At 38.5% G+C, this 24,166-nt stretch overlaps 3 protein-coding genes across 12 annotated transcripts; 1 reads left to right on the forward strand and 2 right to left on the reverse strand.

Moving 5' to 3' along the window:
* The first annotated feature begins 64 nt into the window (after positions 1–64).
* On the forward strand, positions 65–2,849 carry LOC140928893 (ZP domain-containing protein-like). Its single transcript, XM_073378698.1, has 2 exons — positions 65–644; positions 2,100–2,849. Exons 1-2 carry the CDS (start codon positions 91–93, stop codon positions 2,662–2,664), a joined length of 1,119 nt encoding a protein of 372 aa, XP_073234799.1. The 5' UTR covers positions 65–90; the 3' UTR covers positions 2,665–2,849.
* A 203-nt stretch (positions 2,850–3,052) lies between these two features.
* LOC140949296 (uncharacterized) lies at positions 3,053–7,475 on the reverse strand. Of its 9 annotated transcripts, none has more exons than XR_012167111.1 (7): positions 7,320–7,475; positions 6,276–6,476; positions 5,636–5,744; positions 5,087–5,143; positions 4,648–4,756; positions 4,021–4,069; positions 3,053–3,847 (listed from the first exon to the last, which is right to left on the reverse strand). XR_012167111.1 is itself a non-coding variant. In XM_073398534.1 (7 exons), the coding sequence occupies exons 2-6, from the start codon at positions 6,374–6,376 to the stop codon at positions 4,061–4,063; spliced, it is 444 nt and encodes a 147-aa protein (XP_073254635.1). In that variant the 5' UTR covers positions 6,377–6,393; positions 7,320–7,475; the 3' UTR covers positions 3,053–3,847; positions 4,021–4,060. The 9 variants fall into 9 exon arrangements, 6 of the variants coding, with proteins under 6 accessions (XP_073254635.1, XP_073254633.1, XP_073254632.1 ...); XM_073398534.1 differs by having other exon boundaries at positions 5,028–5,143; positions 6,276–6,393; XM_073398532.1 differs by having other exon boundaries at positions 5,028–5,143; positions 5,636–5,741.
* A 1,845-nt stretch (positions 7,476–9,320) lies between these two features.
* On the reverse strand, positions 9,321–15,455 carry LOC140949263 (uncharacterized). 2 transcript variants are annotated; one of them, XM_073398499.1, is made up of 6 exons: positions 15,232–15,455; positions 14,611–14,710; positions 14,164–14,279; positions 13,431–13,536; positions 12,501–12,576; positions 9,321–11,802 (listed from the first exon to the last, which is right to left on the reverse strand). In XM_073398499.1, exons 1-6 carry the CDS (start codon positions 15,426–15,428, stop codon positions 11,561–11,563), a joined length of 837 nt encoding a protein of 278 aa, XP_073254600.1. In that variant the 5' UTR covers positions 15,429–15,455; the 3' UTR covers positions 9,321–11,560. The 2 variants fall into 2 exon arrangements, with proteins under 2 accessions (XP_073254600.1, XP_073254591.1); XM_073398490.1 differs by having other exon boundaries at positions 9,321–11,874.
* Between the last annotated feature and the right edge of the window lie 8,711 nt (positions 15,456–24,166).

A 24,166-nucleotide genomic window follows, 5' to 3' on the forward strand; every position in this document is an offset into this window, starting at 1 on the left:
AATCCTACTTAAATTCAGTTCAATTAAATTTTTTTAAAAACGGACCGTCTGATATCTGCAGAAATCAATGTCACTTGTGATCAGAACGAGATGGCCATCAGCATACCAAAGCGCCTTCTTCCCGCTTTGGACAAAGAGCATCTTCGTCTCATTGATGTAGACTGTGGAGCCATAGAAAGCAGGAACCATTACATTCTTCGTACAAACCTCACTGGGTGTGACACAGTCAGCAGGCACACCGAGAATTTCGTCTATTATATGAACAAGGTGGAGGAGATTCCCATCAAGCCAGGTCAGATCATCACACGAGTTCGGGAAGTGGAAATTCCCTTCAGCTGTTATTACTCAAACACAGGGGTCATATCCGCCGTTGGCCTTGAAGTTAGAAGCAAGAAAATCATTTTCTCTAAAAGAGGATTTGGAAAATTCGTGTTGGATATGAAAGTTTACCCAACTCCTAGTTTTAGTCTTGAGTACAAGAAAAAGGATTTCCCAATAGTCGTGCCTCTCAGGAAATTGTTGTACGTGAAAGTCAGTGTTGATTCAGATGACCGCAGGCTGGGTGTCTTGGCAGTAGATTGCTGGGCCACACCAAACGCTAATCCTTTAAGTCCTGGATTGCGATATGAATTCATCAAAGATGGGTAAAAAGTTTACCTTGTTTTTTCACGTTAATTAAGATTAAAGGTTTGTTTATTGTGGAAAGGGCCACAGGCTTATCAAGGTAGATTACAGGAACCCCACTCAAACAATTAGAAACAAATTATTCAAACATAAAAAAAGCTCAACTGGCAGGAGGCAACCAGTTGACTCTGATTAACAAACGTGGCCAAGGATTTGAACTCGGAGAACAGAGAACAAATCCAGAGAGTGGAAAGAGCAGGACTCGATCCCTCGACTGCCGGATTGCGAGTCCGACCCGCTGACTACTCGGCGACGCTGCCTCCTCTTTTTGTAATCTTCCTACTTAATCCGTGGACAACTAGAGCTTGTGTGCAAGCCGTAAGATTGCATGAGAAATAAATGGTTAAATAGTGAAAAATGTACATTGACTTCAAAATCCATAATAGAATTTACCTGCTGCATGCACCTCTTTTCTGGTAAGAAGTATAAAATGACTTATGGCGTCCCTGGTTAATGAGTTCTTGAAGGCTAATTTTCACTACCGATGAAGTCGGAGACGAAATAGTAAGCAGTATGACCTTGTGAAAATCAAAACTCGAAGTCGTGAGCGGAGTTATAAATGCAAAAAAATCGAAAACGTAAGAATCGGAACTTTTCTATTTTCTTCCTCTCTGATTCTATCGTTAAGGACCTGGCAAAAAACACATTGTCGGAGTCGCATTCTGGATAAACCAATCACAAGACTAGTTCCCTCTCTTTGTGATTGGTAAATTTCTTTCGCTTTTGCTTAAGACTCCAACAACCTATTTCTCACTAGACCTTTAGCGACAGAGTGGTATGCGGAATCAGAACCATATCAGTTTCCAGTAGATCGTAGAGCTCTACGCTTTATTTATTACTACTGGTCCTAATATAGCCTCCAACGCAGGCGTTTTTAAGGGTCTCGTATTTCGTCCCTCCCCAAAAACACTTGCGTGGGAGGCTAGCCAGATACGACTCCAACCAAGAGCTCTTGCTCCGACTTAGTCGCTTGTGAAAACCAACCTCATTACATAATAATCATGTTGGTATTGATATCAACAGGTTCTTTTAGGTAAAGAAGATTTCGTATGTCAAAGAGGCTCTAAAATAACGAATCCCAAATCAACGGAGGCAAATTAGCTGGCTATTTACAAGCGTGACTAAGGATTGGAAGTCGGAACCACGGTGAAAAAATCCAGTTAGCAGTCAGGGCTTGATGAGGGGGGCGGGGAGGGAGGGGGCGGGTGAAGGGAGTCCGAATTTCAGAAAGCCCAACGCTCTAATCGCTCTGCCATGCTTGCTCCACCCATCTGTTTCCTTTATAAATACAATTCAAAATATTAAATGATTATTTCATTCTGCAAAGACAAAACGGGCAGATAGGTTTTTATTTTAAAGAGGGAAAGTAACTCAAAAGATTCAAGACTTCTTTTCTTCATGTCTGTCTCTTTTAGATGCCCAGTAGATTATACCGTGATGGACATTCCAACAGCAGACAAGCGGATGCAAAAATTCAAACTTGAAGCCTTCAGTTTCATAGGTGACCATCCGTTCGTGTACATGCATTGCAAGGTCTTGATCTGTAACGCAACAGATCCCAACTCACGTTGTGCGCAGGGCTGCGTTAATCGAGCAAAGAGGTCCCTGATGACTCAAGGATCCAAGAACGAGGAGGTACACTTGTCCCAGGGACCATTCATGCGTGGAGATGATGAAAAAGATAAAGAAGAAACTAAACTGGAGGAAACTGAGAAAGACATGCGTGATACGGAAAAAAGTGGTAAGTTCAATGACACAGGCTTCATTAGGTCAATTAGTCGTGTTTTATACCTAATCTTCTGCGTCAAAAAACTGAGTTTTGTAATACTGTATTCTCCAGGTATGTTTCCTACTCTGGTCGCTGCAATGGCTGTGGTTGCTGCCGTTTGCGTCGTGGGTGTGTCTTACTTCGCCTGGGACAGCAGGAAACGAAGGGTTGTGCGTGATTATCAACGACTCACTGTTGCCGCTGAAGACTAGAAACCTGCGATCGAATAAACGTTTCTAATTTTGTTGCGTTTAGGCATTTCTGTTTGTTTTACATGTGAAAAGACATGTCATTAATGAGAAACCAAACAAGTTATCCTCTTCCCATGTTTCCTTTTTACCCTCATTCAAAGGAAAGGTTTTTACTAAAAGCTAACTGTAAATTAAATGAATCGTTTACCTAAAAAGAACAAAGTCTTTCGTTGGCATGACATAGATGACCAAGAGTTATTTTCCGACACTACAGTTAATTAACTTTCTCACTGAAGGCTTCTCTTCTTCTTTAAAGCCTCCATGCGTCACTGGAGTTATCATACACCCCCGTCTCTACAACGAGACTGCAATTCAGTCATCGTTTCATTTATAATGAATTCTGATATTCAAAATAAAAATTGCACTTTTATTACACTTCTTGAATTAAGAGAACTTCACTGTACGCTCCCTTTTATTCCTGACTTTACGTGTTTACCCATTCATAGTCCTCATTGTTGTAATACGTATCTGACCCATTGTGAAAGGTGCTTTACGTATTCTCTTTGTTTGTATGTATTAAAGTGATACTGAAGCTTCCACTCTACTATGTATTTTTATATATTTTGTCGTGTTCAAACGATTCTATTGTTCGCTCGTCCTCATAATTTTCCAAGTCAAAACAATCCAAAACTCTTCGCGGGGTTTAAAAAAATGCTACTTTACGAGAGAAGGAGAAAAGCATTTGACCATTTACAGCTTGACGTCATAATACCTCAACTAACGTCAAGACGTTATTGCTTGCAGTAATGTTTCTTGCTCCTGATGTTAAAATCATCCTTGTTAGCCCTGGAGATGTTGCTGTATGATCTCTGACTTCTTATAAAAGAATTTAAATTATTATCATTCGCCATTGCCGCTCCCTCGTTAGAAGTGGCACAGAATTTGTTGTGAAAGTTAACTTCGTCGTCTTCTTCGTCCTGGTGCTCAAGGTGATCGGGGACTACGTTATCTCTATAGTCATCAAAATCGTCGTTTCTTCCATGACGCCTTCCATCGTTATCAGCTTCGTTCTGCTCACGGTGGAGAGGCTGCCGCTGGTGACGATCGTACCTTTTGGTACAAAAGTAGACAATCAAGGGTCCAGCAATGGCAACAACAGACAGAGCACCAAATATTATGTAGATTTGCTCATCAGTTAGGCGAGCTGAAAAAGTGGGGGGGAAATGCCTATTTGTCAGTAGGGAAAGAAAACTAAAAGCGAAATATGTCTGAAGTGCTTTGAAGATCACAAGTTAAAAATATGACACTCTTAAGGCGTTATTTTAAAAAATACAACATGATATAACGTATTCGTGTCGGATATCATCAACAACTTACATGGTTGACAGCCATTAGGGCATGCGCACTTGTGGGTCACTTAAAATGTCTAGAGAGTAAACCACACAATCAATACAGTGATTTCAGCCACATGACCAGTGACTATGTTTCTTAGATAAAAGAGATCTTAACAAGAGAAAAATATTACATTTTTCAGACTGATTAATGTGGTAAACTGGCTTAATTAATTTAATAGTTAGTAGGGTACTTTATCCGCTGATTTTTGTAAAGAATGTTGTAACGTTGCATCCACTGGAAATGCTCTCGGATTTTAACACAGAAAGGAAAGATTTGGGCCATTTCCAAATTACCTCTATCCATTTTTTTTAAAGCGAGCATTGGTGCTCGTTCTTTCATCTAGTAACTTTATAGATGACTTTTTTGCTGAAAATCTTTTGTTTTTGGCACTTTGGAAAAAAAATAACAACATGCAAACGAAGGGGCAAAAGTACTGTCTGGTAACTTCAATTGTACAAAGGCAATTAAAAGAAATCCATTTCATAACAAGCCTTTTTTTTGGTTCTAAGTTCGTGAACTTCCTAGGGAATCTTTCTGTATAAAGAGGCTGTCCATACCAAAAATAGAAGCATTTTTTCCTCAGATGTTTTGAACTGATATACGACTTACCATGGCCATGGGCCAGTTATCATGGATTATTTCGAACTTAGCATCTTTTATTCTTTTGAGAGACGGATCGCACTTGAAGTTAATTGTGGCTGTTAAAGAGGGGTACAACCTGGAAAGCAAAGATTTCAATTAGCAGTTAATTTTCAAAGGCCAACATAAATTGTAATGTTCAAGATTTCGCGACTGTTACGTGTAACACGTAGTAGGGTCGCTATAGCAACGGTTAACCCAGTCAGTACATGTTCTGATACCCTGTATCAAGTATGGACAGTCATTGTTAAATTCCAAAACATTTCCCACTTGCTTTCTTCTATTTTCCCGCACCGATACGTTGAAAACATAGATTTGGGCCTCATATGCACCCATGTCTTTAGACATACTTTGAGTTTTGGTATAACAGCTGTGGTGACCTGGTATCCGTATTGAAACCACAACTTGCCGTGGACTGCTTTCCAATATTTTGGTATTTTGATGCCCTTCTGTTCCAACGACAAATCTGAAAAGACGACGTGGAAAACCTTAGTCAGAAGTTGAGTATTCTCACGCAAGATTTGAATGAATTGCTCCTCATTGTCCTAAAAATATGCAAAGTAAAACAAAGGTAACGAGTCTTCATTTTTCGTCGGTAGCTCGAAATAGTCATCTGACTAAGAGCCTGCTTACATTTATATAGGGGGTCCCAGGTAGGTGAGGTAACCAGCGGCGGGTCACCCCACCTATCATGTAAACGGGATCAAACTAAAATGAGAGATTATATGGAAATCCGGGTTACGCCACCTACCTGGGGTCCACGGCCTCCATGTAAACAGAAAGAAGAGTCGAAAAAAGGATTTGTGGTCACGCCTATGATCAAACTCGGCATCACCCGCACAGAAGGCCGCGCACTAACCAAATGTGCTCATCCTTCCTCCTTACCAACGACTAAAAGTGTTTTATGATTTTTACTCGGGTCGCATCATCGAAAATTAAAGTAATCAAAACAACTTACAGCTACGTCTCTAAAATAACAGCTGTTGTTACTAGGCGGTCCAAGCCCAAATGTTTGACATGGATTGTAGCTATACATATATTTATCTGATCCTGAAGCATTAAACCTGCTGGAATAACAAAAAGTCCTTAGTAAAGGTAAATTGGACCTTACTGAAACATCATTTCTCTTTTTCTCTAGGAACTTTAAGACAAATAGTGTTAATGGGACCACGTACACACGACTCACCTGAATCAAGCGTTAGCACTGAGAGTAAGGGTTAAAGTTATGGTGTAATGTTTTCTGCGTCTCGTGTAAAGACGGCATGAACTATTAGACTTGCTAGGTTCTCTGCTTGTCGTTTTAGATTAACAAACGCCTTGACCTTAATAAATCTTTCTCTGCCCATTTTTAGACTAACACGTCGCGACAATTATCGGACTCATAATTCAACTGTTGTTCGTCATTAAACACAGATACAAATAATTATAATGCACGTCTCAAACTGCGCCGCTAAGGTCGCAGTAATGTCAAGGGTAAGCCTAGGGGAAAGGGTGTAGCAACAATTGAACTGCGTCAAACTTTACGCACCCTTAAATTATAGTCAGAAAACCAAGACCACAAGGAACGGCTTTTCATGTACAAGAGCTGCTTTACGAACCTTGGTGATCCATCCCGGCTTTTTAGTGGGGCAAGGTTATAAATTTTGTCGTCTATGATGCAGGAGCATATAAATGATTCGCCCTGGTCTGGCTCGGACATCTCGTTTCCGACAGCTCCTTGAAATAGAAGAAAGGTAAACAAGACAGCTGCGCATTCAAATCTTCTAACCCAACACATCCTTTGCATACTGTTGCAAACGCTAAAAAGAGATAACTCTCATAGTTAGTTTACATTACTTGACAGTCAAATCAAGCTCTACTTGACTGAAACAGTAAGATATAGCCAATTGCTTATCATGGAATAGAAACTTAAGTTACTCGTTCGAAATTGCCAAATGTTCAAAGCCATGTTTTATCATTTATTCGTCAGTTTTACAAAACTCTTCCTACTGGGTGTAATCTCGTTAACTGTGCCATCCTCCAGACAGCCTACGGCCGGTCTCCTGCCTTCCACAAGTGTTCCTTAACAATTTCGACAGCTACACTTTGATGTGATTGACATATGCCACTACTTATAAAAGGACGACAGCGTGTCCTAATTTTGTCGTTTGGTTAGGCGTGACAGTACAAGTTGGTTCAAATATAGTGGACGGACGGTCAGTCAGTGACCAGCGGTCAAGTGAATATTTGATGATGTTATATTGTAGGGGTTTGCTTACGGAGCTCCGCTACAAGCTTACTGTCCCGTGATCCCGTGAAGAATCGAAATTACACATCACTAAATATAGTAAATGTAACACTAAATATCCAGACAAGACTGTAACACGACCCCAGTGAGCGGAAAACCAGTGTAGTGACCTCCATATCATACTTAATGCCTATTTTTAAAGTAACATTGCCTTCTTAGTCTAAGATCGTGATGCATTTTACTTCAAACGATGAAAAATGTTTGGTTGACCCTTAGTGCGTCTCAGGAGTATTGAATACCAACAACAATTGGATAAAACAGCTTAGTAATACGTAATTATCATTGCCATATGTGACAGGAATACATACGGCAAGACATATCACATGGAACAAAAAGTTCCTTTCCTCTTTCTTACCTTTCTAAAACTTAACTTTCCTTTTATCTCTCCTTTTAGTATTTGTGTCCCTCTTGTTTATACATTCTACAAGGAAGCTTTGCGAATCGGTCATGAATGTCTTGCTGCCAATTCGGAAGGTCTTGGAACAATCGACTACATTTAATAACTCGTACGGTTCGGTTTCTCGGAAAGACTAGGGCATCACGTGACAATACTGTCAATTTATGTTTCTCGTCACGCAAGACCAGGTCGATGCTTTTAACTTCAAGGGGTGGGCAAGTAAGTCGGGCTTGTAAAGCCCTGTAGTGCGACTAGAAGCGGTCGTATTGATATTACTAACTTTCAGACAGCTCCCAAACTGGAAAGAGCTGCGTCTAGTGGTTGGAAAGCGGATAACGCTATCCACCAAATAACTCTCTATCCAGTGAACAACGAGATTGGTTTCGCAAACACTTATCCACCGGATAGTGATTTATCCGGTGAATAGCGCTATCCATCAGCCTTTGAATAACCGGAGCCTGTACCAAAGTAGTTATCGCCAAAGTAAACCGCGTGAGAGGCTTTGGGAGAGAGGGATTCGACAAATGTCACATTTCGTTTGGAATGAGAAAAAAGGTATCATTCTAATTCTCCGGATAAAATATACATCAAGGTATAGGACCGCTCATGCGCGGTCCCTTTATCGTGAATACTGGCTCCCATCCAGAAGATGTTTTCCCGTGTATGCCCACATTTTTTGACGTAAAAGTGACTAGTGAACAAAGAGAAGAATACATGACTCGAGTACGGTCTTTTTTTATGTGTAACATTACCTAGCTTACTCAACTGTGGCCAGGTATTGTCGTTTACGTTCCAGTATAATTTTCTTAGTCAACTGCACAAGCGAGGTCAAACAAAACCCCAATTGCTGTAGGGGCGTAACCTGAAAAAATGTCGAACATGAGTAAAGACAAAAACAAAACAGACTGTGAAAAAGACAAGGCAAGAGAAAAGAAAGTTAAATGAAGGATGGCTGGAAACTGACGAAGTAATTACCGATGTAACTATGCTTTACCGTTTTGGGGATAATTTTTTCAAATAAAAATGTAATGTATTTCACCGCCCCGATACTAATGTACACGCAAGTGTCTGCTGCTGGCCTAAAAAATACGGTCCTAAGACCAAGAGAGATGATTTCCTCATAATGACAAAAGATGGAAATTTAATCAGGTCTTTCGCAACAAAAATAATAATTTGGGGTACGGAATACGGTTGATTTTAGGGTTAACCGGTGATGGTCAAGATGCACTTTATAGTCCTGAAAAATTGGTTTACCTTTTTTCAGGAAAATAGGACAATAAACCTGACACATTCATTCTAGTGAAAAAGATGAATTAAAGAAACGCACTGCTCAACGGTGAGATGTTCCGAGAAAATAATTGCACTTGACTGTCTAATCTCTTATCAAGGCTTAGCCAAAAAAAAAATCTGTCAATCTAAAGAACGGTTCTGTCAATCAGTCGGCGTCTGCGAGTCCAACGATTTAGCAAAGCCAACCCATGGCCAAAGTATTGTTCCTTACACTGGACACACCAACTGCGCATGCATTGTCAGATCCACTTAATTTTTAGTATGGTGCCGGAATCTGTAACTCTTTGAATCATTTGTTTTTTTACCTACTCGCTTCGCTGCTTTTAAGAAAAGATGAGAGGTCGACTTGTAGCAAGTCTGGTAACCTACGAGGAGACTCAGCTCCATTCACTTAACATTCTTCACTTCCACTACATACGTTCATAAATTTAACAAATAAGGAGAAAAAAACTAAGCGGAGACCGTGAATATGAAACAGTCTGATTTTTAACAAGCAATCACTCCTTGAAATCTGGCATAACCTGCGCCGGTGGCAGGTATAAATAGGAGGGGGGAGGAGGGGGGAGGAGAAAGCCAATCCTGTGCTCTATCTGGCCTCGCCCTTTCTATCGGTACTCTATTCTGTACCCGCTAGCCATTCTCATTGGGTCCAAGAAACAAACGAGGCTATTCCAGAACGGCAAGGTTTATTTGGTCATGGTTTCTTGGGATAAGAACTATTGTACACTAAAACTCTAATATACACTTGAATTATTGAATGTACCACAAAAGGGTAGAAATAATAGGTAAACTTTTAGAACAGCCCTTATTTTTGTAGCAGTCCTTTCACCTTAATCACACCTGGAGCCGATATGGTGGCAAAAAAATTTAAGAGTCTATGATATTAATAAAATCTCTCTATCAGTACATTTGCATGGTACTATTCGTTTTTCTGTATTTTAGACAATTAAACTTCAGATTTTTCGCGGCAAATTTTCATATTGGCTACTGCCAGAAGAGACAGGGTTAAACCAAGCACGCCTATCTAACCCCAGTTTACCTCCGGGTGGAAGTGTTTATGCTACGCTTCACTAATATCAAGAGGTCGATGTGAGAATCTCAATCAACCCATTTATCGGCAGAGGGGAATAGCCAAATTACTATATGCATAAAGCGAGAAATCTTGATAAAACGTTCTCGCTGACATTGCAGCTATAAGCCAAAAAGTATATCAACCTAAGAAACTAAAATTGTTTATAAAAAGCTGAAATCAAATCCTTAGTACTAAGTATTTACGTAACACTACGAAACAAAGTAAAAATGTCCATCACTGTATTAACTACATGATGGAAAGTTTTTTAAAAGCCATTAAGAAGTAGATGACGAAATTTATCTTACCAATCACTTCTTCATTAAATGAAAATGTTCCTTAGATTTACAATAGCTACAATTGATAGATTTACCAAAACTTTGATTAAAGTTGAAAACTTGTTTGTAGGATGGTCAGTTAGCTATTTACAAAGCGTAATCCGAGGGTAAAATCAGACCTCAGTTGCTCTATCAGTAGATGGATAGCGCTTTCTAGCGGAGAAACCACTATACAGTTATTACGTGTCATAGCAACTACATGCAGTTAAACCTCCCGTTAGCGATCGCCCTAAAAGGGAAGACTTAGTGGTCGCTTCAGGGATCCAGCAAAAGCAGGCCCTCACTAGAAAGGGTATGAACACATCTACATTTTGAAAGAGATTTCGTAGTATGCAATTTCATGCAGTTACGATATGACTGTGTAGTTTCATGTTTTCACTCGCATTCATTAGAGATCATTAAACCATACCTTAAGTGGTCGCTTACAGGAGAATAAAAATAGCGATTTATCTCCAAAGAGTGCTACCCAACATTTGAATAACAAGTACCAGGTTTAATAATTAGAATTATAATTACAGTCCGACTACCATAACCGGGACCACAAAATATCAGCTTTTGTCAAACAAATATGTTTACTGGGTGTTATATGTAACGTTTCGAATAGAAATACATAGTCTGGTGAAATTTCTACTTTCTTGAAAGACGTTTGCTATCAACAATTAAATTTTGTGCTCCGAGTAATTAACTTGCTGTTTTTTTTTTTTTTTAATTATTTTTTTTTATGAGCTGTTGATTGACCCACAACCAACTTGCTTGGAATGTATTGTTATGTTCCTGTTATCCGATTGGTCAAATTTGTTTACGTGGCCCCGGTTGCAGTGGTCGCACTGTAAAAAGATGAAATTAAACTTAGAACATCATTCCAGTCACTAAGCTACACAATACCTCTAATTTTTCTGCAAAGACGCAAACGTTTGTTAATCTTACATTTTAATCTTTTGGGCTGATACACCCATGTACATCATTGATTCCTCGGCTATAAAGGTTGGAAGTTTTATCAATGTTGTCAAGCAACCGGAATTTCATACGATGAATATCACTGGAAGTCGGTTTGTTCAAAAGAGGCTGTCTGTTAACTGCCAGTATAAAAAAACCGAGGAAGTTAACATTGTAAAACAACGACATGTCTTTATATGTACATACGTAAAAGTATTATTTGTGTGTATGATATTGTTATCGTAATAACGTTATCTCAGGCTGAGGCTATTTTATTAGCGCCTCTAAGGTGAATTCGTCTAATCTGGCTCTTAAAAATAAACTTAATAGTCTCGCCGCAATAAAACTGCATCTCGTGCATGCTAAGCTAACAGAACAAGTTAGTCTTGCAAATAAGGGTTTTTTTATTTCCCGCCCCCAATAGGAAACGTAGACTACAAGTCTTTAAAAGTAAAGCAAGTTCGCAATCTTGCAGGCCTGAGACTGATTTATAGAAACAAGATTCCCTCTCTAATGAGTTCGTATTCCCACACAGAAAAGAGGCATCACTTGTCAAGCCAAGGCACCTAGCACCTCTCTATATTTCCGTGTCTTGCTCTGCTAAGTTCATTATTTAAGTTATCTCTTGGGTTATTACTACCCGAACTAAGTCCAGCTGAAAACGGGCAATGTGCATTCTGCAGACCTTCGGGCCGAGCTCCATAGTCCTCTGCATCATTTCCATGAATAACAGGTCGCCTTTCGTCGTCGTCTTCTTCAGCTGGCCTTCTCCTAATACACCGCCAGATGCGCTTGCGGTAGTAAAGCGCTGGAACAACAACAATAATACCTGATAAAGCACCTAATGGTATGATGTAGTCCACCCTGTTTACACCACCACCTGAAAATAAGGAAAAATTGTAGTCTTAAGATCAGCTCCAAAGGCTTTTTTCTTCAACCGTCGTTTCCTTGCTGCTCCACGTAGGTAATTTTACATTCTCAGGGGAATTAATTTAAATTTCTTTTGATGGATGACACAAGGATACAGTTGTATACACGTTTATGTGACGAACTTTGAAACCACAGTTCCCTTGAGTAACAACGACACGTCAAATGGGAGAACAAACAACCTAAGTTAGTCCTAGGCCAAGGGTCGTACTTTTAATGAGACGAACCAAACTCTCATTTGAGTCAACCAAAATTAAGTTAAGATCGTCTGTTGAGTCAGACGTCGAACTTAAGAAGGGTCGAACCAATCAACTGAATCAGTAATAAATCAGTTAAAAATTAAAAATTTTTCCGGACGAGGCTAAATATGCCTTATCATACAAGTTATTGACGCAGAAGTTTAGTTCGTCGCATACGATGATCGACGTTTGCGCTGGGGACTCTAAACTCACTAAGTTTGGTTCGTCTCATGAAAACTTTGGCGATTGGCCTAGGCCTTCAATGTCTACTGCATGATGTGATTGCTATTGTACTGAGTATCGTGTGGCTTACGTAGGTTTCAGTGTAGATTTAAAGTACCTGTTTGGGATGACGGGTCGTCTGGATCGTTTGGACAACCATCAGGACATGAACAAATACTAGTCACTAAAAATCTCTACAAATAAATAAAGACAAAAATAGACTTGAGCGCTAACAGGACGCTTATGGCACCGCGGACGCTGATCTGTGTTTGAGTATCGAAGATTAATCTAATCAGAACGTTTGGTATTTCCAATTTCAATTGCAATCCTCGAGAATGAGTTTCAATGACATGTCTTCAATACATCCTTGCCTTACCGGCCCGAACCTGTCGATTGTTTACTTGTTTGTTCATTTAACGTTTCCAATCTTCAAAACTGAAAGTGAACCCAATAGGAAACTTCGTAGACTACAAGTCTTTAAAAGTAAAGCAAGTTCGCAACCTTGCAGGCCTGAGACTGATTTTATAGAGACAAAATTCCCTCTCTATTGAATTCGTAATGAGGTATAATCAGCTTTGATAATTGCACAAAGCAAGCCGCTTAATTCGAGGGATTTAAAAAGGCTAAGAATAACGCTACGTAACACTGACTACAATAAGAACGGGTCTGTTCCCCATGTTAAATTTTAGTTGTGTCTTGTGCGTGAGATAGTCCGGTGTAGTCTTTTCTTTAATACACTCCATTCATCCCTCCACACAAGTAAAATCCAAAACTGATCTACTTTCCTGAGTCAGTTTTGTAAAGAGAGGCTTCCATTAACGTTCATTTCACAGGACGAAAGGTGAACAGAGGGCAAAAAATTCAACCAAAAAGGGGTAGGTGTGGACGGGGAAACAAAGTGGCCGTTCAGTGGCCGTTCAGTCATGTTCAAAAACACTTTAAAAAGTCCTTTATGCAATCGCTAGAAAACGGCCATAGTCAGTGTAGAAAAGTAGTGTGTAGTTTTTACTTACATTTCATTTAATAGCTATGTACCAGTTTCACTTACCCAAATGTCTTTAGTATCACTGATATACTCGAAAAGTGCTTCCTCGGGTGTTTTCTTTGATGGATCGCACTTGAGGTCGACTATAACTTGTCGTTTCGCAAAAGACCTTTAAATACACAGACATATTAGGTAACATAAAAATTAATGTCCTGTTTCGCGAACAGGCGATGAGGCTAATCCCGTGTTCTGATTGAATGTTCGAGTGCCCAAGATCGGCAAATCTTGCCCATTCCTATAACTGCTCCCTTTGGCCATGCAGGAAAAGCGTATTTCCTATGGTCCAGTTTATTGAGCTTGTTCGGTAAGATTGTAGGATAGTCTCGTTCGTTTTCATTCCTCAGCCGTTTATCCTTGACTTTTTCTTGGACCAAAAAGGCGAACATGGCGCGAGAAGCCCTCGCGCGAAATGCCCCTTGGCTTCGCTTGGTTCATAAAGCGCCTTTCATGCAGGCTAAAAAATACGCCAAAAAGGAACTTGGCCAATATCCAGCCATCTTGACCTCACACTTTGTAAATAACGCATATATCATATTTATCACCATGTATAAGACGTAGTTACACTCAACTTGTGCGAGTTGATCTAAAATGATTATTGAGACAAACGGCTTCGCATTTAATGGAGTGTCAAAAGGAATACTTGAAACAAAGTTTGTGGCCGAGGATTACTGAGCCTAACAAATCAGAAGTAGGCCTGGGTTTAATCTAATAAAAAGAAAGAAGCACAACAACTTACTCTTTATTGGTATAGACAAGCTGTGGTGTGTTCGTCTCTTTATTGAAACCATAATGAAATGAGCTTTGCGTACCAATCAGCTGATACCGTGCTTTGTTTACAGTACCCATGCAAACCTGATTAGGAAAAAAGAAAACTATCTTTTAGATTTGCCTGTATTGGTATGATGTATTAGTATGGTGAACGTTCCTCCGTACATTGAACCTTTCTCAAAAATTTTAGTTTTATCACATGAGTCAATTAAGTCAATTTATCACTGTCAAAGAATCGAAAAGCTAGAATTTTAAGCGCTAACCCTTTTTTAAAGAGTAAAATGGACCATGCTCTATACTCTTATCGACCATTACAAATAACGTCAACATGGTCAAAATTTAAGTGGAACCACGAGACCTGGGCAATGTTTTCAAGACAAAGTTTTCTGTTACTATAGTAAGTTAAACAACTTACAGCCACATCTCCGAAACAGTCACTTGTTTGTTTCGTCCCTTGAGAGAATGGTCTACAGGGATTATAAGTATAGTTCCAATCACCTGAAACCACCCAGAACCTGTTGGACAAATGCAAGTGATGCATGTTGGTGTAGCGAAATACCGTAGATCAAAATGGTAGGGGCGCAACTAACTTAAATGCGAAGAGAACATCTTCCACTCATTTTTCACATTTCCGTTTCCTAGTATAATTTTTACTTTAAGCTGCAAAATGTAAAGTTTTATTTATGCACATTCTTGACCTTGGTGTTTAATGTTATAGTACCTCTAATCTCGAGGTCCCGTGAATTATTTACTGAAGCATTGAAACTTTCGACTTTTTATACGTCTTAAAGGCTAAGTGCTGTCATGTGAATTATGTGTAATTTTCTAAAACAGCACAATGTGCTCTTTCTATTTTTATTTTGGTCCACTTCCCTGTTTTCAATCCGTAATCGTAGACACTTCCTGACAGTTTGAATGTTCTAGTATCAGTGTTTAATAAACAGTAATATCATGCTAATCTTTGTGGATTGCAGTTGGCCCAACTTTGCACATTGGATCTTCTATTCTCATCAGTATACAATGCCTGAATTAATACCTCGGCTTTCCGTCCTTTCTTTCGAGAGCTGCTAGGTTATAGATTTTTCCGTCGAGGTCGTAAGCAACACAGTCTTTGTCAGCTGGCGGGATAACGTGTGCGTTTGGTCTTGTCCTGTTACCAGCATTGGCTCCTTTCAACTTACGAAGCGAGGTCAATGCCAAAAGACAGCTCATCAATCTTAAAACAACCCTCATCGTGTGCGCAACTGCTACAACAAGATTTAGAACTATTAATTACCTGGATGTCTTGCAACTATAACAGAAATGGTTATACTATACATGATAATAACCACATAAACATCCACATGATGACACTCTTTGTCATATCTTGCTATGCAATATTACATAAAATATGCTGCCATCTTAAAGTATTCTTATTGTTCGAAGCTTTTACTATCGTGTGTCAAAAAATTAAGATGATAGTGTTGGCTTCAGATATCGCTTCTTATTGAGGTTCTCTAAATTAGTAGTTAATTAGTAGTTAATTGATACTTAATTTAACATTTTAAACTGTCAAGATCATTTCCAGAAGGTGTCTAAGATGCATTTCCTGTATTTAATCTCGTAGAATAACAAGTAAAAAATATAAATCATCCTGGCTTGTAAATCATAAATAACAATAATGAATAGCAAAGTTCCTAGTATCGCTCCCTTTGAAGTACACTGGCCGAGATGGAATGTGACTCTGGAGCAAAACCATTTAAATAATAACCTGCTGCTTCCTGAACCATATAAGCCAGTAACATCTAAACCTATTCTTTTTGCCTTTTTTGAAGTCCAAAAAGAATAGGTTTAGATCTTACTGGCTTATGGATCAGGAAGCAGAAGGTTATGTATTAAATTTACAAGGATGATTTATATTTTTTTACTTCTTATTCTTGTTATTGATGATTTACTGTATCAAAGGTTTTATAATTAATATTAAAAATACCCTGGCTAAATAAACGTCTCATAGCTTTTCTCCTTTCTTTTTCGCTTTTTCCAGCATTTACAATATCATATATTAGCTTATATTAAAGATACGTTCACCAACGTTGAACCTTCAAATAATCCCGCTTCCCGGAATTTATGATGTCGCACACTCCGATTCCTTTGTTATGTGACTCATAATTAGCACTTTGTCAGATTCTGGGTCATGTTTGTCTGACAGTATTACCTCTCCAATGGAATAATATTTATTTTAAAAAATGACTGCGTAAGAAACACGATAGTTTTGTCAGTCAATGAGGAACGTTGAGCCGACTAGGTCTCGTAGAACACAAACTTTAATCTCTTCAGAAGTAGGTTACACTCATAGAGCTAATGACATACTAACAGACAGAAAAAACTAGTCTTTAAGAGGGGATTTCTAGAATGTTCCAAACAAATACATAATCAGTCTATTTATAGAGACTTACATAACGTTTGGGATAATAATAGAGATTAGCAAACTGACATTCTAGAATGTTCCTATCCAAAAAGCAAATGTAGATGAATTCCAGAAAGTTCTAGATATCATAACAACGATTATATTGCTTTTTTAAACTATCTACATTTTAGAGGCACCCAGACCCAAAAAAAATTTAAGTAAATAACATTTGTTCTGTAATAACCACCACAAGAATGAGTCAGATTCACCGTTCTTTGATTTCATGATCTCGAGGCGTTACAAGTCGTCACAGAGCAAGAGGGGAGATAAACTTTCAGTAGGAGCCGGGGAAAACCCCTTAAACTAATTTATGCACCCTTGAGCAATAAATTGTTCCTCCGGTACAGAAACGTCTGTGATGGATTGAAGTTAAACTACTTACTTCAAAAACCACTATATCTATAAATACTTTACTGCAAAACCAACAATTTAAATGGTTTCTAAGTACTCTAGCTTGCTGGGCAAATATCGAGTGGCTTGACATTTGCAGACTCTTGCAATTTGTATTTTGTCAACAATGTAGCACTACTTCCGCTTTCGCTTAAAAACTGCAAGAGTTTTGAGCCGAGAAGATGATACCATCAAAATAATGAAATTACGAGGCGTTACAAGTCGTCACAGAGCGATACAGAGGGGAGACAAATGTTGAGTAGGAGCTGGGGAAAACCCCTTACAATAGACTAATTTTATGCACCCCTTGAACATAAATTGTTCGTCTTTTACAGAAAGCGTCTGTGATGGATTAAAGTTAAACGACTTACTCCAAAAAACGAATATAAATACGGTACTACAAAACCAACAATTTAAATGGTTTCTAAGAATTCTTGCTAGGCAAATATTGAGTGGCTCGAGATTTGCAGACTCTTGCAATGTGTATTTTAATCAACAAATGTAGCGCTACTTCCGCTTTCTGCAAGAGTTCTGAACCGAAATGATGATGCCATCAAAATAATTAGATTCACCGGTGTGAGTTGAAGGCTTTTATCATAAAAAAAAAAAAATAGAGACATGACTTGTTCCCGTCTTTCCATGTTTGCTCGGTAAAAGCCAGGGAAGCTTCGGCTGCTCGAATGCAGGATCGATTGTGATAATTTAACGGTATAAATTGAATTAAGGTAAGTTTAAGTGATGTTAGTTTTCCCTACCTCAAATAGTTTGACAACTGGTCGGCATTAAGCTTTGTTCCTTTCTCGAAAAGGATCTTTCGTTTTTGTGCGCGTCGCCGTCGAAGCTGTTTTGTCGGGTTTTGTCTCTTTTTGTTATAATCGACTTCCTTGGTCAGCGGTTCAAAAGCGGGCAAAACCAACGTTTCTGATTGGCCACTCCTTAATCGAAAATGAAAGAGTAGTCGTCCCAACAGTATGAATATCCAGGTTGACCAGTTTATCATAGAGAACTGCAATACATTATGTCAAAAAAAGAGATCTCTGTAACAGCAGCTTTCTATGACAAATGCTGGCAAGCATGTATGTCGTCTGCCACAAGAGAAGATGAATAATTGGATAGGCACAATTTCAACGATGTAGTGCTATGTTAGTGTAAATACTCCATCAATTTGCTTTGTTGGACGTTGAACATAAAGTGCAATACAATCGACTTAAGTTCGCGTAATATCTAATTAAAGACTTTCCCGGAAAAGTGTGTTTTCTTTTAGCTTATTCAACCGGGGAACACCAGAAAAACAAAGACCAATTAAAAACCTCAAACCAAATACCCTCTCCTCCCTAAAACATCTGTGCAAAATAATTTCTAAGAAGATATGAATGGGTGCCTTGTTTTCAATTCAGATGCTTCCGTGGCCCTAACTGTTCACTGGGGCTAGACTCGTATTATGTGGGTGGAAGTACAAGACACTCGGATAGCGTGACAGCGGAAAGTAAAAGATAGAAAGCAAAAGCCTTACAAAAATTCAGGGTTATATACAGGGTGTGGAGAATAAGGAGAAAAGTTAAGTGGGTGGCACTGACTACGAGAGACCGGGTCACCTGCAACGTATCCAAATCGTATTAATTTGGATAATCAAAACGATAACAACTTTAAATGTATTGTTTTGCAAGACGAAACTAGCACTAAATACACAACTTGCGAAGCAGAAAACTAGCGAGCGGACTACATATGGCAAACTTATTCAAATAAGGTCAATGTCTTTTGAACTATTTACAAGCTTTGAAATAAGCGCCCCTCTTCTCCTTTTCAATAAAATATTTTGTATTATGCGTTAATGTTGACAGCGATGCCTAAGGATAGCGTTACAGTGTAGTTCTTAAACAGGAAGTTGTTTACTGTTGATGTAGTTTTGTACAATAAACACTTAAATTTGTTCTTCTTCTCAAGTCTTTATTTATTTAGTTATGAAATACTACAGTATGTGTTCAACTATTATAGAGGCCACTTCGTAATATGACCGAACTTCGAAAAAACGTAATAATAGAAAATTATTGGATGAGGCTTTTGTGATATCCAGAAAATCACGGTCGAGGTAGGCTGAGGCTGATAACCCTTGCTGAGACCTTGATTATTCTGGATATCACAAAAACCGAATCTAATAATTGCTTTATTATACATTGAACGAATTCTTTCTTTCTCGCTTCGACATAAAATGTATGTTTTCAAAGATTGTGCCAACTCTTTCTTTTCTGAAAGTTCTCTCAGTTTTTTCTTTTTCACGTAATCAGCAAACAGCTCCTTTTCCAGCTTCGTCGACCTTTTTGTGTTTTGTGAGTCCTTGTCTTCAACTATTTTTTCGATGACGAAGTCAATGAAGCAAACTTGGAAGTCATGGTTTTGCTTCTTCACTGACGGCTAGCAACGCAAAGCGCGCGAACTTGACATGATTACCCTTAGAAATCATGCACCGCGGTCATACATGATTACCCGTGACCTTGAGTGTCCTTGACATGATTATTGTGTAATCTGCAGCTAGATGACGTCCCAGGCGCTGATTTCGAAAATTCACTGTACGCTTTCGGCCAATCAGAAAAGAGATAGTGAGTTCAATGTATAATAATACCTAATAATAGAGAAATTTAGAGTAACGTTTACGGCAAACCGCAAACGTGAATATGTATAATGTGAGCAAGTTTTCCCTTCACTTGTCTTTTACTGTTCATTACTTCTACACAAAAATAAGTAATTCCATGGAATTTTTATCCATGAAAATTGTTTTAAACTGTTTTTTTACGTGCTTATTTTCTACACCTGTTTTTCTTTATTGAGGAATTCTCCCAACTTGAAATTGCCGTAAACTGTGACTCTAAATCTCTGGGCTTAAAGTATCAAATCAGCGCGCTTTCGAGTTGTTGATTGCACTGCTTTTTTTCATTTAGAACTCGAGACGCCCTTTTTCATCCTTTTTTTTTTCTGATTTTTGTTTCATAATTTCATAACCCGTCACCGTGATTGCTGACATCATAGCTGCTGTTTTTCCGGGCAATAATGTGGATTCAAAGGCTTTGTATACGGTCACAGATTAAATATTCGGAAATATTTACTGAACTACTCCCATGTAATTGAAAAAAATCTTTCTTGGTAGCCATTCGTTGCTGGAATTTTATAAATTAATTTTGATAACAAAAGATGTCTACCTTTCTCATGAGATAACATGTATATATTTCTAGTAAATGCCTACACTTGTAGTTCCCACAGTGTTGTGATGACTTCAGAGATGATCGGAAGATGTGCCAGTTATTAACCTGAGATCAGGCATTATTATTATTATTATTATTTTTTAATTTATTATTATTATTATTATTATTATTATTATTATTATTATTATTATTATTATTATCATTATTATTTTACTTCTTTCCTTCTTTGGGGGGAGAGGGCATGACCACAGGCTAGCCAGTTATAAGCTGGTGATTTCGTGAAAATGAGACAGGCCAGTGTCCTGGCCGCTTCGCCGGAACCAGGCGCTGGCTTCAAAAGTAAATAGGGAATTTACGCTATCACAACGACAACAGAAGTAACACTAACTGCGTGTATTGACAATCTTTCAAACTAGAGTTAAATTGTCAGGTAACAAGAAAAAAGTAAATTTAAATCGTATGTTCATGTCAGTATATAATTGAATTACACAAAATGTACACACAAACATTTCCCTCAAACAAACGTGTATGATTAAAAAGAAATTATCAAAAATTCTAAACACTCTAAACAGAGAACAAGAACGTTTCACGTCGTAGTCGTGCAGGAACTTGCAGGGACGTCAAAGAACTTGTACCAAAAAGTATATGATGCACGTGTAAAGTTGTGGTTTTGCTAATTAAACCTATTGGCATTTATTTTTGTCATTGCTGCGGTCGGCGACATTGTTTTGCAAACTCCCTAATGTGTATGACAGGTGTGATCGTCTGAACTCCAAAACGTAAAGTTACAAATAAGGGCCCGGCAATACTAGCCTGTACACAGACGTTGCTTTATTTTTCTTTTCGATAATCGGCGAGGGCGAGTGCGAAGCCCGGATTCCCGCTGTTTTTATTTTTATCACGCGTGTTAGGTGGACTTCTCAGAGAACTTAGAAGGCCTGTGAACAGGCTAGGCCATTACAGATTCTAGATAACATATACATTGTCATGACTAGCGAAAAACTCGACTTGCGGTCGTTTCCCTGTCTCCAAGTTATAATTGTGCGGGAGAGCCGTGTCTTTATATGATCATGACGTTGTACAGAAATTGGGGCAAACCAATGATTACTAAGCTACCAAGACGTGTAAAGCGAAACGGGGTACGGCAAAGTAAAAAAAAATAGCAACAAAGCCTGACTTAAAACCTAGCCCTATCAGTAACTTCGTTGGGCACTATTTGTTTTGTCCACTATTTTTTGTAATTATCATTTTCCTTCCCGTGCTCCTTCCCCGTTCCCCGTACCTCGTTTTAGAAATATCCCTTCAGACGTCTGGATCCTGGGATCGGTGGTTCTGTTCTCTATTGTTGTTAATTCTGGCACTACTCGAGAAATTACTATTACTATTAGCCGCGTTACGATTCTGGGACGAATCGTGAGGCTGAATTGGTAAATCATCGCCTTCAATAATGTGGTTGGCAGCGTAGTCGTTCCTAATATTTTCAGGATTCAAAGCCTGACGTTCGTTGTTGGGATCATTCTGTCTCCTGATACATTGGCAGATTGTTCTTCGGTAGATAAACAATGGAATGGCAATAACAAGAAATGAAAGGGCAGTAATCACTGGTATACAGTACTTCGGCTCCCCAGAAGATTCACCTGAATAAATAAATGAATGAATATTTGCATCCAGTGGAATTTACCTTGCAATCTCGGTTATTTAATTATTTAGATGCTAAAAGTAAAATGTGCTAAAAGACCAAAGTAGTTTAAGATTTTGAGTTGGTCACTGCCACGTGCAATTAACTGAAGTAGATATGTTGGTCAGATTCCTTTCGCTGGGCACATATTTGTGCCTTTGTTTGGCGCATTTTTTTTTATTTATCGATATTTAGGAAGATCACAAAAGGTCAACCAGATCGATGATGGAACTGATGATGTGTAACGCACGGAATTTTCTTAGTGCGGCGTATGAGTTGATCAAATACAATAAAAACCCGCGTATAAGAACCTAAAAACCAGAGTATAATACCATCAACTGACGTGATACATCTCAGTTTGACTCTGAAGATGACTACCGTACAGGTTGTCAAACGTCAGAACAATTTCTTTTATATTTTGAGAAATTCAGTCAAACCCTAAGTACATAAATTTAATGGAACAAGCTCTACCAGTTAGTAACATGTATAAAATTTGTAAATGACTTTTTAAAGCCATTTACGAAGTTTATACAAGCATGTTAAAACATGCTTGGATTAAATGGATTTTCATAACATGTTATGCTTGCAAGACCAAAAATAGGCCCAAAGTAGGCCACACCCACCAATGACGAACACATTTTTTTAAAGAAAATACGAACCTGTTTAAGAACCCGAGTAGCCTAATTTTTCAGTTAGCACCATTTTTATTAGAACCTTCTTAGCCTAGCTTGGAAAAGCGTATTGATCTGATTGGTCAATTATGTCGCGATGTTATTGGTCGTCTGTCAGTTAAGCCGTGATGTTATTGGCTATGAAGACTCGTAATCAGTAATTGGTGCGTTTCGATCCGTCTATTGTCACAGTTAAACGTATTAACAGTCGTCTATTGTTAGTCAAATTGTCAGTTCTCCAGTTGTTCTCTCGTAGTTAGTTTTGCGTGATCTCGTCAATAAGTCGTTTGTACGGCGCTGGTAACTGTTGGCTACGATTCAGTGGCGTTTGTTCTAAGATAGTAAACCAGCTTTCTGGAGTAAGACGTTGATAGTAGTCTGTAGAATACGTTATACGTTAAAGCGATCCATGGACAAGCTCCGGTATATCTACAAGAACTCATTAGCAAAAGGGAGGAAGAGAGATACAATATAAGATCGTGTGCAATGGGAATCATGCCTCAAACGCCAAGAACTTTAACTAAAAAGACATTGGGTGACCGTCCTTTTTTAGCTGCGGCACCTAAACTGTGGAATGGGTAACCATCACAAATACGAAATGAGCCCAATTTTAATAGGTTTAAAGGTTTACTTAAGACCCATTTTTTTAGATTAGCTTTTCATGAGGATTTTTTTTAGGATTATGTATATATTATATTATATTTTTATAGATCCATTGTTTTTTTATATAATATTTTTAGTTATTTTGGATAACTTATTAATGTTGATAATTTACTTTCATGTAATGCGCATTTGATCATATTTACATGTATTTTGTGCAATATAAATATTAAATTATTATTATTATTATTATTATTATTATTATTATTAAGGAAAAAAAAACTTGGGGCAGTATTAGTTACGCATGTTTCTGTGATACTGTCAACGATGTTTACGATGAAATCGTCCACTACAGGAGGAATATATTCAATGTTCCATCGGGTCGCGCAGGGAAGAGTTTCATTGAACAATTAACCTTCTGGATTAAGCAATTTAATTCAGACTCTGACTTGAAATCGGTCGCTCTTAAAGCATTCATGGTGCTCCCAACTTTGATTTTGCAAAAACCATCCGCTACTTCCAAAAGCAAGGAGCATAGTGAAGCAATAGAGCGTCGATTAGCACTCTGGAAACAAGGGACATTGATTTGTTGCTTAAAGAAGTGAGGTTCATTCAAGGGAAATTTGTGAATTCCAAGAAACCTAGAAAGGTTGAAGACATATCCAAAGCCTTCTCAAAGCTGGTTCTGCAAGGAAAATTGACAGCTGCTATGAAACTCCTAGATAACGAGAGCTCGTCCGGTCTGCTCGACCTATCTCCAGATGTCCTGCAAGGGCTACAGGACAAACACCCACAGGCAGCTGATATCGCAGAGGAGAGTTTGTTACACGGCCCAATTGATTATATTCCGCCAAATGTTTACGACCTCATAGACGAAGAATCGATCTACAACTCGGCAAGTAAAACCAAGGGCTCAGCCGGACCATCTGGAATGGACGCAGAGCTGTATAAGAGAATCCTGTGCTCTAAGAATTTCAAGACCGAGGGCA

This window comes from Porites lutea, chromosome 1 (genome assembly GCF_958299795.1).
Source record: "Porites lutea chromosome 1, jaPorLute2.1, whole genome shotgun sequence".
In the NCBI taxonomy this organism is placed as follows: Eukaryota; Metazoa; Cnidaria; class Anthozoa; order Scleractinia; family Poritidae; genus Porites; species Porites lutea.

Bases quoted from the DNA above. Each gene is read 5' to 3' on its own strand.
- LOC140949263 (XM_073398490.1), bottom strand. From the start codon at position 15,428: ATGAGGGTTGTTTTAAGATTGATGAGCTGTCTTTTGGCATTGACCTCG. The intron at 14,711-15,231 runs GTATTAATTCAG...TTTGTCCAACAG, and splicing joins AGAAAGGACGGAAAGCCGAG to GTTCTGGGTGGTTTCAGGTG. The intron at 12,577-13,430 runs GTAAGTGAAACT...ATTTATTTGTAG, and splicing joins GTGATACTAAAGACATTTGG to AGATTTTTAGTGACTAGTAT.
- LOC140928893 (XM_073378698.1), top strand. From the start codon at position 91: ATGGCCATCAGCATACCAAAGCGCCTTCTTCCCGCTTTGGACAAAGAG. The intron at 645-2,099 runs GTAAAAAGTTTA...TGTCTCTTTTAG, and splicing joins TATGAATTCATCAAAGATGG to ATGCCCAGTAGATTATACCG.
- LOC140949296 (XM_073398531.1), bottom strand. From the start codon at position 6,463: ATGCAAAGGATGTGTTGGGTTAGAAGATTTGAATGCGCAGCTGTCTTG. The intron at 5,144-5,635 runs GTAAGTTGTTTT...TCGTCTTTTCAG, and splicing joins GTTATTTTAGAGACGTAGCT to ATTTGTCGTTGGAACAGAAG. The intron at 4,757-5,027 runs GTATGTCTAAAG...TTTGCTTTCCAG, and splicing joins CTGTTATACCAAAACTCAAA to GTTGTACCCCTCTTTAACAG.